The sequence below is a fragment of the Apostichopus japonicus genome, chromosome 20 (genome assembly GCF_037975245.1).
Source record: "Apostichopus japonicus isolate 1M-3 chromosome 20, ASM3797524v1, whole genome shotgun sequence".
NCBI classification, from domain to species: domain Eukaryota; kingdom Metazoa; phylum Echinodermata; class Holothuroidea; order Aspidochirotida; family Stichopodidae; genus Apostichopus; species Apostichopus japonicus.
This window is the reverse complement of record NC_092580.1, coordinates 10616395-10630307: the sequence shown is the minus strand read 5'-3', so window position 1 is coordinate 10630307 and position 13913 is coordinate 10616395. Positions and strand designations below refer to the sequence as shown.

General features: G+C 38.9%; 2 protein-coding genes across 13 annotated transcripts in view; one reads left to right on the top strand and one right to left on the bottom strand.

Moving 5' to 3' along the window:
• Positions 1-13913, top strand: part of LOC139961618 (BRISC complex subunit Abraxas 2-like) — a 270695-nt gene that overhangs the window by 120178 nt on the left and 136604 nt on the right. For 9 of the 10 annotated variants that reach the window (XM_071960953.1, XM_071960951.1, XM_071960948.1 and 6 more), the window contains one exon: positions 299-2771. The exons of the other annotated variant lie outside the window; for it this stretch is intronic. In XM_071960953.1, coding sequence (XP_071817054.1) covers positions 299-355 — 57 coding nt within the window. In that variant the 3' untranslated portion in view covers positions 356-2771. Of the gene's footprint in view, positions 1-298; positions 2772-13913 lie in introns of those variants that run through there. 10 annotated transcript variants of the gene reach the window in all.
• Positions 5493-13913, bottom strand: part of LOC139961620 (mitochondrial mRNA pseudouridine synthase Rpusd3-like) — a 28375-nt gene continuing 19954 nt past the window's right edge. The window contains exons 9-12 of one of the 3 annotated variants that reach the window (XR_011790937.1): positions 12102-12334; positions 9912-10080; positions 9063-9191; positions 5493-8641 (exon numbers count right to left, since the gene is read on the bottom strand). Coding sequence is in view for 1 of the 3 variants with exons in the window: in XM_071960955.1 (XP_071817056.1) it covers positions 13584-13772 (189 nt within the window). In the remaining 2 variants the exon portion in view is untranslated. The other 2 variants (XR_011790936.1, XM_071960955.1) reach the window with 2 other exon arrangements.

The following is a 13913-nucleotide window of genomic DNA, read 5'->3' as shown; positions in this document are numbered from 1 at the left end:
GATGGGTTATAAATGATAAAAAAAATTGACATTACATACAGTAAGTTAGGGAATTCATTAAATGTTCTTACATCTCTGTCAGTGGCTCTGACCCCCTCCCACCAAGAAAGTGTTACTCCCCCACCCCTCCCATCACCCAAAGCAATCTGTGTTCGCCCTTAAACTTTTTGGCTATTGTTGACTCATTCGAGTCTTCAAATGTAACATGCATGATCTACACTTTATGCAGAGTACTTTCGTCTACATGGCTTGTGTATTCCTATCTAGTAATTTTCTTTCATACTCTTTTTTTGGGCAGAACCACCTACGGTGTCCACCATGGAACAGCTCCCCAAGAGACCTCCAGAAGAATTAAATTTGGAAGAGACTTGGGAAGATGACGAAACATCAGACAGAGACAATAAATTGGAATCCCAAGCCCCTGTAGCTGATAGTCTCATCTCCGAGTAAAGTAAGGTCTAACTCTTACCAGATCAGGAAAGGCTTACAAGACGATAACCTCCTGAAGGCAGAAGAAGACAGAAAAGTTTGTTCCAATTCAGGTAGCGACGTGCGGAACGCTTCATCACTCCAAAGAGACAAGCCGATGGAAGTTTCCTTCAGAGAGATTAGAAATAGGACTAAAGTTGAAGAAGAATCGGAAAGTGATTCGATCCAGCTACCAGATAGTCCTGCCAGTCTCCAACTGTCAGGATCACAAACTTTTTGAGCCACCGATGTTGCAGCTTCTTAATAGATACTTTATATATATTTTTATATATATATATATATATATATATATATATATAGATACTTTTATATATTTTTATATATATAGATACTTTATATATATTTTATATATATATATATATATATATATATATATATTATATATGTAAGCTTTTCTACTTTTTTTTTTTGTATGACCATGTGTGTAAATATTGAAGCACGGAATACTGTTATGAAAGCTGTACTTAAAACACTTGAAATATTGCTTTCCTAAATTTTAAGGAACATTTTGGCAGAATTTTTTTCTGCAGAAATCTATCTATATTTCATGCATAGTCTTGAATACTTCTTCAATACCATAAGACCATCTCTAACCTGCACCTAAAAATACAGGTGTTTTTTCTCTCTTGCATGTTTTCAAAAGTGCTCTTCTCAAGGGTATCGTGTTGAAAATTTTCTCAGATTTACAGATGGAAATTATGAAAAGTTTTTCGTTAAGGATGGTCATGTGATGATGCTAAAAGATAATCTAATGCATAAAGAGTCTCTAATCTCAGAAGAAAGGAATTTATAAGTATCCTCTGCCAGGAATCTTGGATTTATTCCTTGCCAATAGCAAAAAGAAATCTAGGCTTTTGTATGTATGCAGGTAAACGTATGTATATGTGATGTTCCAACTTGTAAACGTGGTGACTCACCAAGCATATCTTGCATGAATTTCATGCAAATTAGGATGTAAATTGACAGCACTCTATTCTTTGGCTGCTCCAGTTATTGAGCGGAGTCAAAGGTCAATTGAGGTCATCAGTGGCCAAAATACTCATAGTCGAGTTCGGTGAACATCTGTAGCATCGGTAAAATGTCATAGTTAGGTGGTAGGTCCCCCTCACTGAGCATTACACTTTGAGCAGTTCTGTTAAGAGGTCAAATGTAAATTGGAGTCATCAGCTGCCAAAAGCTTGAAATTCTTGTCGACATATTTAGCTTCAAAATCAAAGCTGCGATTATCCTCATGCTCAGAAATGTACAAGAACTGAATATTCTATGAAGAAGTCAAAGGTCCCTTAGGGTCAAATTCTGACCACCTTGATAACTCCAAAAGTTAAGGTCGGATGAATCGCACACCTGGTATGATGGTGCCCCCACTGTGAGTTCTCCATTGCAATCATTTCCTTTTGGTGAACATAATTTGGTCAACTTCAGTTTTAGTTTGTGAAGTGGCTCAAATTACAGATAGGTCTGAAGTAACCTTGAACAATGCATAAAAAGTCAAACAGGTAAATGATACCTGCCTCAGAATTGAAAATCATATTGTTGGATGATCTTAAAACACACCTCAAGTGATCCCTGGCAGTTGTCACTAGTTGAGTCTCATGGGTTTAACAGGCTGTCTGAAAAATTGCCTTCTGTGTAGTATATATACTACATGGCTTTGGTTTTGAAAATATTTTAGTGTATTGAATGGGTAGGTTGGTGGCAGAGCTGATTTGCTAACTCAATAAAGGGTAAAAGGTAATGTCCATTTGCTCATACATATTCAACATCTATGGGTCTATATTTCACATAAAAGGAAGACTGTTCTTTCTGGATTTTAAACCATTTTTGGCCATAAAACTTATGTACTGTAAAAGCGTTATCAGTGACTGAATAGGTTGATGTCCAAAGAGTGAGTTAGTACATGTTTGGTGGTCTAGGGAGCTCGAATTGTCTGATCATTTGTGGATTCTCACTTAATTCTTGAACAAATGTTAACTCACTTGACTCTACATCAGTCAGATAGTCAAGTGGGATTTTGTGCAAATTATATGGCAAGAAAATCACAATTCTTTGCCCCCTGTCTAGAGAATTCTAAAACTCCTCTCTTTGGGGGGTTTGATATAGATGCAATATTTTGTTGGCACTATAAAGTGGACATTTGTAAGTTTTGGTTATTTTTTCTTACTTGTAAGCTGCAAAAGAATAAAAAGAAAAGCATGAGATAAAATTAAACCAGGGACCTTGTGATGCCTATTTTTTTTTTATCTACCACTAGACCATAAGGTGAGATGCTACAGTACATTTCAAATATTTAAAGATCTAGTAGTTGGGACTACTAGTTTTTAAAATATATTCCCCTCCACTGAACCTTGTCAGGGAGAGGGGTAGTGGCCAACTCGCTTCACCCGCTTGGGAACCTTGTCAGGGACAGGGGTGGCAGCCAACTCGGGTGCCGCTTGGGAACCTTGTTGGGGGGGGGGGGGGTGCCGGCGAACTCCTTTTACAGAATTCACTCACCCACCCAGGGCTTGAACCCATGATGCTCAGTATCATTGCAGACGGAACAACCGATTGCACCATTTTGGTTCCCAATGAAATAACCTTCATTTCTTACCTTTATACTTCCACCTGCTCCAAAGAACAGAAAATAAAAAGGCTGTGGTTGGGTCTTGAACTCATGGCAGTGTGTTCGTCTGTCTCTCTCAGTCCAAAGCACTAACCACTGCGCCACAGCAACTGTTGAGAAATAATGCTCGTTTCTAATATTTAAGGTTCAATAATGGAAGAAAAGAGGTATAAGTAAAAGGAAAACTGCCTTAACTGGGGTTCGAACCCAAGACAAGGTTGGTCTTGCTCTCCGGGTACAGGCACTACCAACTGCGCCACTGTATCTGTTAAGAAATGATGCTCGTTTCTAATATTTAAGGTTCATAATGGAAGGAAAGAGATATAAGAATAGTAAAAGGAAAACTGCCTTCACAGGGGTTTGAACTCACGACAGTGTGTTTGTCAGTCCAGCGCACTTACCACTGCGCCAAAGCAACAGTTCAGAACTACTGCTCGTTTCTAATATTCATACTTCCAGATGGAAGGAGGAAATCGCTTTGAAATCACGTATCACTGGTAAAATGGGTCGAGCGCCCTCTCGCGGCCTCTTTTTTGGTCAGTTTTCAACTTCAGAGGAACAATAGGAGAGCGAAAAACTTTTAGTGCGAACAAAGGTTTTGAAATCTTTTGTTCCCCCTAAAAGTTTTTCGCTTTTCTATTGTTCCTCTGAAGTGAAAAACAGACCAAAAAAGAGGCCGCAAGAGGGCGCTCGACCCATTTTACCAGTGATACGTGATTTCAAAGCAGTCAAATCCTGAAACCTTTGTTGCTTGATTTTTTTGGGGTTTATAAGGTTCTAATTCTTGACAAAATTGTTCTACTGAAAGTTGGGGAGCAAAGGGTGGGGGCCCGGGGTGGGCTGTGTTGTATTATGCATTACAAAACACATTACAGAATGTTTCAATAGGTTTAAAAGGTGTAGTAGACCTGTTTTAGTTACAAGGCCTTTCAAAGGGCAAAACGATTTTTGTGAAATATCATCTAGCTTTCATATCGATTGCAATATCCTGTCTTGTCAAAACAATTTTTTTGGCAAACTAGTCTTTCAGATTATGGATGTTATGGAAGTTAAGCGAGGTAAACTTCCAGTTCCATTTGTAAGGACCAGACAAGTTCTCAAATCGCTCTGTTTTTTCTTCTACACACTAGAAATGACAACTAGAAATGACTAGACACACTAGAAATGACACACTAGATAGACAAGAAATAAATACGGAAAGAAAAGGAATTTCAGGACTGCCTGTTTATTTTCAACTTCTTTTGGGACACGATATTGCAACATTTATTAAGCAAAGTGCAAAGAACCACATGTGTGAATCGCATACAAGAAAAAAACAGTTGCATGGAACAAAGAGTACACAATAGAAACCAGTGGTTCCTGCAATTATTGAACGTGCATTGACAATTGTACAGAGCTTCGTGTACTGTGATAGAAACGCTTCAACCCTTGTGCAAAAAACCCTGACGAGACGTCGCGATGTCGGAGCGTCCATTCCCATGTTGTACCTCGGTAGAGGTTACTTACGACAACGATATGGCGTCAAGGGCGGAAGCACTTTTAATCTGGGGGGGGGGGGGGCACCGACATCAAAGGGCACTTTGCAGAAATTTGATTGGACTGATGCAGCCTTATATTTAGTACCCTTTATAACTCTTATTGTATTATCTTATTTGCGTATACACATCACTCCATCAACGCCCCCACCCCCTCCTCAAGGAAAACTAGCACTGCAATATCCAATGTGCAAATTGGGAAACAAGGAACAAGTTTTCCTGTGAGACAAAATGAGGTGAAATCATGCTAGTTGCTAATGTTGGAATCTTCCGAATTAAAATTCGAATTAGAATTCATTAAAAAGTCAGCGGCGTAGCCGGGATTTGCAAAGTTGTATGCAGGACTATCTGAGCGGAGCACCACCATCGGTTGGCGCGGAGCGTGCAAGAAAAGTGTTGGTTTTACAAACCCCTCAGATGGCCGGAAACGGCCCTTCCTGAGTGTTCATTCTGGTTCCCTGGCCTCTTGCTAACTTGAGACACCTCAATTTTTATTATTTTTTTTTTATATTATTTTTAATATTTATTAGAAAAAGGGCACATTTTTAATCTGAGGAAAAGTGGGGGGGGGGCGGCACATGCCCCCTGTGCCCCCCAGTTCCGCCGCCATTGCATGGCGTGGGTGTTATCTGTGGTACTTGACTATGCGTATTAACTAAAGCACCTAAAGAAGCCATTCCAATCCCACAAGCAATGATCCAGCCACAATATGAACAACACAAGACATGTGTTCATTCTTTATTTCCAGAAGAGAAAAGGAAACATATGCAAATGACTAAACAAAAAATAAAAAAATCAGTATATATATAATCATTCTTTTATGCTTGGTTTCTACTGGAACAAAATGTGTCAAGATTCTTTTACCCCCCCCCCCCTACCATTTTTGATTGAAAATTTCGAGTTTAGAAAGGCTAGGGTAACAATACCTTTTGTCCGAAAAATATAAATATTGGAAAAGAGAAGACCCTGTCACTCCCCTGCCTGGGATTAAGAGTTGATCCAAAGTCTACTCTTCCAACCAAACAACCACTTCACAAAACAGAACCTCTTTTCTGGAAAGGAAAGAAAAACACTTCACTGTATCAACCTGGGTGATCTAGCCGTACATATACATCGTCACGATTAATACCGTGGCAATTTGTTTACAGCGTTTCTGACCGTAATCATTCACTCTTCGAAAACCATTTTTAGGTTTCGTTATATCAATTTTCAAATTTGGTTACATAACACTATAATTAAATACCATACAGGATATACATTCAACTTCTTATCTCAATTTAAACTTTTTATGAACTTTGTATAATTTAACAGCCTTGCAGTTATACCTCACCTCTCGACAAAAAAATTCTGTTTCCATTCTTTTTTTAATATTTCTGTGCAAAGAATCTATTTTTTCAAAAATTTTAGTTAAGCAAACTACATGCATGAACTATGCAATCTGTGGGGTATTGGTTCCCATGGTGACTGCAAAACCCTCCACTTAAACACGAACGCTCACACGACAACATGGGAAATCAGGCATAGGAATTATGCTAATTTTGATATATGACATGAATATTCATTGTGCTTGTAGTTTCAGTACATCTGTAATGAACATCAGTTGAATCAAACTTGTCTATAAATACTGCCTCTTTCTATTTGTAATATTTCCCTTCAACCTCTGTAAGAATACAAGTGGTAATGAAATACTTTAAACATGAATACATGCATCCAAGACGTAACCTAATAACACAAGGAATGAGGAATATATTCATACTCTTTACATGTTTAGCCATTTCATTATTATGAATTAAGAAAAAAAAAAACAGTAAAGATTGATTTTAAGCTTGGCTTTGTTGTACAAATGAAGATTACATCTCATATCCAAAGCAAAATAATAAAAATTTCAACATGCAGTCATATTTGAAAAACAAAATACCCTTTGAAATGTTTGTTTCCTTCTTTCTTTTATTACAAAGTACCAGGTTTCACAAAGCCCATTCATTCTTCATCCATTCACCAAGGTTAATTATTTTATTTATGCTACTCTACACTACACTACTAAACAAACCACATTCCAAACAGATCGGCCTCTGTTGACCAGATGCTGTTACTGAAATATTCCCCATTTATTTCTTTTATTTAACCTGCGAAAATCACAAAAAGACCTATATGATAATTACGGTATTTTTGTTTTGTTTTGAATACCATTAAAATTTCACTTACTAAGGTACTCCTACAACTAAGTTTTAAGTAGAAGGTCTGAATCCAAAGGCAATAGAAAAAAAAGGGGAAAAAAAAGCTATCCTTCAAATATGGAAACAAAATGAAGCATGCCTGTGAAATGAACATAACACGATGTGTTTTATATAAGAGCAAATGCACACCTTACAGGCAGTCTCAAAGTGTTTCTAATATTGACATTAGAGAAAAGCAGTGTCTGCTCGTTTACTATGTTTAACATCTTTGGCAAAACAAATTAAAGCAATTCCAGATCATTTCCTATCTCCATGGATCGTACGTGGCGTACTAGATATTGGATATGGCTAAGACTCCTGGCCAAAAATGCTTGTACATTTTTTTTTTAGTGATTTTAGAGAATTAGCCAAACAAATAATTACAAATGATTAATTAGCTAGGGGATTGTTTCTATTCTTATTTCTGTGTGATGCTCCTGATAACCGCACATAAACAGAGCCGCGCAAGTAAATATTAGCTTCATTGGTTACTGGAACTTTGCACTGCGGAATGTCGAGAATTAATTCTAAACATGCCTCTCTCGTCCTGTGAAGAGAGTTTTGTTACAACATAACACTAGTCTGATAGTCCTGATCCACAAGAATATACAGAAATATTTCAGCAATGCAATTTTCAAAGTTTACTTTCACAACAGCAGTTCTAATGTGGCTTAAAAATCATGGCTGGATTTTGAAGTTCAAGAACTAAAATAAAAAAAAGTATGTATAAAAAGTGACATTTGTGCTCCAATGAAATAAGATTACGAATGAGTGGCTTTCTCTCGATTGTGAAGGCAGTTTGTATATGTCAAAGACCTGTAGTTATCATGATTTCTATCACTGTGACCTGGCCTCCTAACAGAAACAAAAGACAAACTTTCTCTTCACAACATGCATGATATTAACAATGCAAACATTCAGATAGGTTAAAAAAAAAAAATACAAATGAGAATAACATTTCAGGGAAATACACAAACCGAACCGACACGTGGTCCGGTTACAGCAACCTGGGCATGCAAGAAGGAAGGAGCCTTTATGTGCGCCATTCTCATACATATCTACACAAAATACTAACCGAGGAAAGTGATACGACTCCAATGCTTAAAATCTGTTCTGACAAATACATGATATTATGTACTATACAAAAAAGTTACATTATCCGACTGGAACATAATGTTGATCTAGTCTAGAGTTAATTTCACTATTTAACAACAACCCATAAACTTATATCATGGAAGCCCCCTCCCAAAAAACAAAACAAAATCTGGACAAAAAAATTTGGACATTTTTATACTGTTGACCTCTGCCCTGACTACTTCACGTTGCCGTGGATACTCGAGAGAAGCTTCTCGCATCACGGAGTAGGCATATACTTGACTTACATGTAGCTGTTACAATGCGTCTACAAACATAGTACTTACACAGAGAGAAAAAACATAAAAAAATCGTAATAAGTAGAGGGGAGGGAGGATTATTGTGATCAGTACTTGGGAGATATGCTGGCCGCCTCTCCTTCTCACAGCGTTGGACAGTTGAACTCTTAACAGTACTGCTTACTAACGTTGACAACCAACTTTCCACACAAAGAAACTTATGAAAAGAAATATGACTCGTCATTTAAAAAGTAGCGATTCTTCCTCCAGCTCTCCGCCTTCTTTGACAAGAATGATGGTGTTCAAAACTTCTTCTTCTTGGTCGGCGAGACAGACGAGTCCTTCAAGGGGGAACCTTCCACGCTCTGACTGCCCTGGGGGGTGTCGATACTGACTGTGGTCGTTTCTACCATCCCCCCGGTTGATCTGAAAGAGTTGTGAAGAGAGAGAGAGAGGATGGAAAACTGCGATCGTACAAGAGAGAGGCATTGACGAGATCATAATTAAATTCTACCATGACTGTATCAAACCCAACAGAAACGCACCTATTTATGCATGTGATTTATTGAGTGGGCCATAGTATGGTCTCTCATGGCTTTAGAACTTACATACATACATACATATACACACATAAATACTATAGCCAACTTATTTTAAGTTTTAAGAGGGTTGTGCTGGGTTAGGAGAGAGAAGAAGCTGGAGAATAGAGGACTAAAATGAATTGTAAGATCACAATCCACGGCTAGGTTATGTAGCCGTGTCTTGAACAGGAGGAATGACAACGACCTTCCATCTCTCTCTCTCTCTCTCCACCAGCAGTAAGTGGTAAGCTCTGGCAGACTATTACCTCTGTGAATGGTCACAGTCTTGGTTGTAATTTTCTGTGATCTGATCTTCTCTCCATCCTCACTCTCCTCCTTGGTTTCTTTAATTTCAGTCTCCTCGGCTTGCACGATCAGCTCAATCTCCTTCACATCTGTAGTGAGGAAGAGGAGAGAAAAGTAGATCTATGAGTGAGAGATGATGATGATGATGATGATGATGATGATGATGATGATGATGATGATGATGATGATGATGATGATGATGATGATGATGATGATGATGATGATGATGATGATGATGATGTAATCCATCATCTGAGAGTGGGTCAACACCACCCTTCCAGAGGTGTGACGACAGACCATTCAATTTCAACCTACGAGCAGGGTGATGGTGTAATAAGGTAACAGTGGTGGTGGTGGGGGAGGGGGGGTTGGGATGATAGCAGAGTTTAACAGAATTGGAGTGGGAGGGTAGGGGCAGGATTTTAATGTGGTGGGATGGGGAGGGGGTAGCATGATTTAAGCCAGAAATGGAACTGCTGAGGAGAGATTCAAATCTGTGTTGCGGAGGAGGAAACATTCCAGATGGGTTTTCTCACTCCCCTTGAAGAGTGAAACAGACAGACTTATACTGATAACATCTAAAGTAGGGTGTAATCTGTCTTTCATGGCAATTCCCTTTCCTTGGAAGGGGTAGGGGAAGGGAAGGGGGGACAAGGGCTGATAGGTCATAGACCCAAGCCGTGGTCAGTGAGCCCTCATATCAGACCAATGTGCCTACCCCCTGGATCCCCCCACCCTAACTACCAAAAAAAAAAACCTACATACTTTTTTTTGTTATCTACAGGACTTGTAAAATAAGATGAACAAACCTTGACCAGTTTTGTCCGCAATTTCTTTCTTGTAATCAAGGATTTCTCTCTCTGACATCGACGTGAATGGATTGGGAGCGTAGGTCGTGTACAGTACAGCCTCGTCTTGGTACTCCCTCTGGATAATTCCTTAAGACTTGGCGTAGACTTGAGCGTTCAGGTCGATTGGCTGAGGAGGGCAAAATCAAGGAAGACGAGGTGTGAGCTGTTAATTCATATTTATAAAAACAGCTCTGTTGTGTTTCTCTCGTCCCTCTTTTGACCAAGACAAGAATCAGCAGAGGATGAAACCATTCATCACATTTTTCAGTTAAAGTTTTCCCCTTTGTTTCATTAACATAGCTTTTGTAGTCAGTAGTCTACTGAAGTGGGGGCCAGTGGTACAAATGTATCGAAAAAAGTTCAGAACAAAAGTGCAGTTGCGAAAGACGAGTAGTGCTGGGAGGGTTTGGGGAGGGGGGTGAAGGCAGCAGTTGGAATTTTCTGGCTCCAAAACCCATCCAGTTGGAATTTCAGCCACTATACCCCCCCCCCCCCCCAATCATCAGGCCTTAGCTACGTCCCTGAGTACATCCAGTTTTTCAATGTTCAGATCAGAAGCAACTTTATTGGAAAATGATAGCCTTTTTCCCATTCAATTTTCCCTTCAAAATGATCAGCATACCCTTGTTCTTTTTCTTTGGTTTTAATTTCATTTATTTGACATCAATCTTGATGCAGTTGAAATTTCTTGATGTAGTTTAACATTTTATTTGTCTGTTTTGCTTTTCAAAATTTTGTTGAAAACTGATTGGGTAATGTTTTTCTATAAATATTGAAGACTTAAAAAAGAAATTATCCTGCATTTAAAATTGTCTGATCACAGGTTTGAACATCTGAGCACCACACTAGCATTGTTAAGCATTGTTTTGCTGTTAGCGTGTAAAGGAAAAGCATTTTACAGCACATGGGATGTGTTATGGTCCTTCAGCTTTGGTATACATTTTTTCATAGGACAAAAACAGAGAGCATAAAAGCCAAGGAATAGAGAGTTTGTTGAGGGTATTCAAACCACATTGACTACTGGCAGTCAAACCTGCAATCAGTACAGTGGCCAGTAGCAATTCACTACTTGTTTAAATAACCTGTATCTGGTCAAGTAGCTACTGGATAGTTCCCTAAAAACACTTTGATGAATTTTACTTCAGCGCCGTTGAATGGGTGGAATTAGCCTGTAAATATTTGATGCTTGGCTTGGCAAAACATGGATGTATGGGGCAGACATTGAGACTTTCGTATTTAGAGAGGACAGAAACAAACAAACAAGCCGAGATTTAAAGTAGTCTCCAGATGTCGTTTTATCACTGAATGGTGAATCGTTTGAGAGAGCATTTCAGAGACGAAGACTGAATTGAAAGCTAAAAGATCAATCAATTTTGTGAAGTAACATTTAACCTACTACACTTTATATTCAATTCTAATTACCACCAGGTGAATCCAATATTATGCAATATTTCCGTACGAAACCCTTGGTGTATTTCTCCCCCTCCAACCAATGCCCAAAGAGGTGCAACTTCACATTGCTAATTAGCCTGATCACCTCTGTCCCTTCTGCTATATGCAAAGTAAAATAACTGTCTGTCTGGGCAATAATACTTCATTTGTTCCTATCCAAAAAAATATTTGTCTGTCAACAAAACTGGACCAAACTGAGCTATTTAATAATTTGCTCTTTAAGGGACAAAACAGATGTCAACTTCTCTGGTGGATATAACTGATGCCTGGATTCTGCAAGGCACCATGATAGCAAATAGACATATGCATTATGTACAATATGTATGTGGTACAATAGAAGCATTGTAACGCTATCAGGGAAATCGGATGTTTAGACGTCTTCTCCAAGCGATTTTATACAGAATCTTGTGGACGCCTGCGGGCGCAAGCTGAGCTCAAGCAAACTTACAAAGACCCTCAGGAGCATCCCAGCTTTCCTTTCATGATGTTAGTGTCATCACATTAACTTTATTAGAAAGCAAATAATTCCCTTTGTAATGACCATTGTTTGCTACCCAGACAGACACACACACACCGATTGATAAAATTGTAGGTTGACAAAACTGAGACAACCAACTCTTGAAGCTGCAGGGAGAAGCAAGGACCAAGTACTCCCATTCCTGCCCATCAACACCATAAAATACTTGAGACACGCACCTGCAGCAAACATTAGGTCAATTCGTTTTGAGACTTCCACTCAAAAAGCAGAGGCAGTCAATAAGGCTTTCACGTTGACCAATCCAAAACATAGCACCACATTTTCATGCAATGGTCAGTACAGGGACTACAGTTCCATACACATAACAAGTACTGTGCCTGGAGAATCCATAGCCAGGAAGATGGAAGCTGCAGTATTAAATGTGAGCTCAAATAGTCCATGTATCCAGACTCTCATCTATGGTAGCTCTCTAGGCTGTAAAGAACTCGGAGCAGTTTGAGGTTTGATATGAAAACAAACAATAGAATACTGCAAGGAGCAATGCCGACCTGTTGTCATGGAAACTTGTCGGTAATAAACATACCCTTGACGATGATTAATGAACAAGTTTGTAATTCATGCATGGAGGATGCATGGTCAACGATCGATCATGGTTATTGTTTGAAATCCAAGAGTGTTTCAATACAAATCTTGTCAGAACATATATACATCTATCTCATTGTGTTCAGCATGCTCATTAACCTGTCTGTATTCTGTGTGTGTTTTTGTCCCTTCTGTTACTGTTACTTGTCATTTAGCCTTTGAAGAAGATCCTGCTAGGATCGAAACGTCAGGCCAACTTACTTTTACACATTCTCCTACACAGGCTCTCTAGTGGATAAGCAGTTTGCTAACAGTTTTTATTTTATTTTTTATTTTATTTTGAGAACATATTTCAATCACACAATATTGGATTTTTTCCTTCTTTTTATCTTGAACAAGACGACTTGATATTAAAAGTCACAAAATCTTGTCAAACGAAGCCACGGAAAAACGTTGCCAATTTGTGAGAAAATTGATCGTAACTAATTATGTTGGTTCTGAGGTTGCGTTTTTACTGTATACAGTATTCAAACAGATTACATGTGAGACAGCATATTCTGAAGTCTCTCAATCTGCTAAATATCTGAAGACGGTCTTTAGGCGCAGGCTACTACATGCACCTCTTTCGCACAGAAGATCCTGCTTGGATTGAGACGGCACACACACCCTGGGAATAATTTATCCAGTAAAGCATTGCGAGATGCTACACAAAATGATTATATTGCTATACAAGTGCAAAGATGCATCCAGCAGGGTTTTGTACACAGGAACCATAGTATATTACAAGGGTCAAAGGTCAGAAGGTCCCTCAAAACTACTGTACAATATTCGAACACAAACATTTTCCCTCTATTAAAAGAACACAAATTTTTTTCTCGCAGTACAGTTGAGATATAAATCAGTTTGTTAAAAGGTTTTTTTTCTCTCTCTCTTTCTCTCTCCCTGTCTGAGATAAACTTAAAAAAGAAGTAGGAGAATTCTCATCTCCCTTCACACCCGTCTTTGATCACAACGAATCTGTTATTCAGTCCACGATCCTCCCACACACAGGGTCGAAACACCATCCTAACAGTCTTCGTTCCATTGCCATGCTAAGTAAGCAACAGATGAACAAACTCTCAGGTGATGTCTTCACTCAGTTCTAACCCCAACTGCTTGATTGTCCATCTGAAGTATGGTAGGAGAGGACAGGTGGTCTGACCGACACCAGGTATGCTGGTGTGATACCAGTGCAAGTGAAGCGGTACCAGACTTTGTTGCCAGATCTTGGCCAACCCCAGAGGATTTCTCATGGCGAGTGGAATCTCCTGCAAAGATGGAGAGAAGTTATCCTCTACAGCAAGCCCGTAGCCAGAGTTGTATATTTTATTTATTTTGATTTCGGAGGGGAGGGAGGGGGAAGGCTGGGGTACGCTACAAATGTTAGCTTATGTCTATCTATGGGGAGA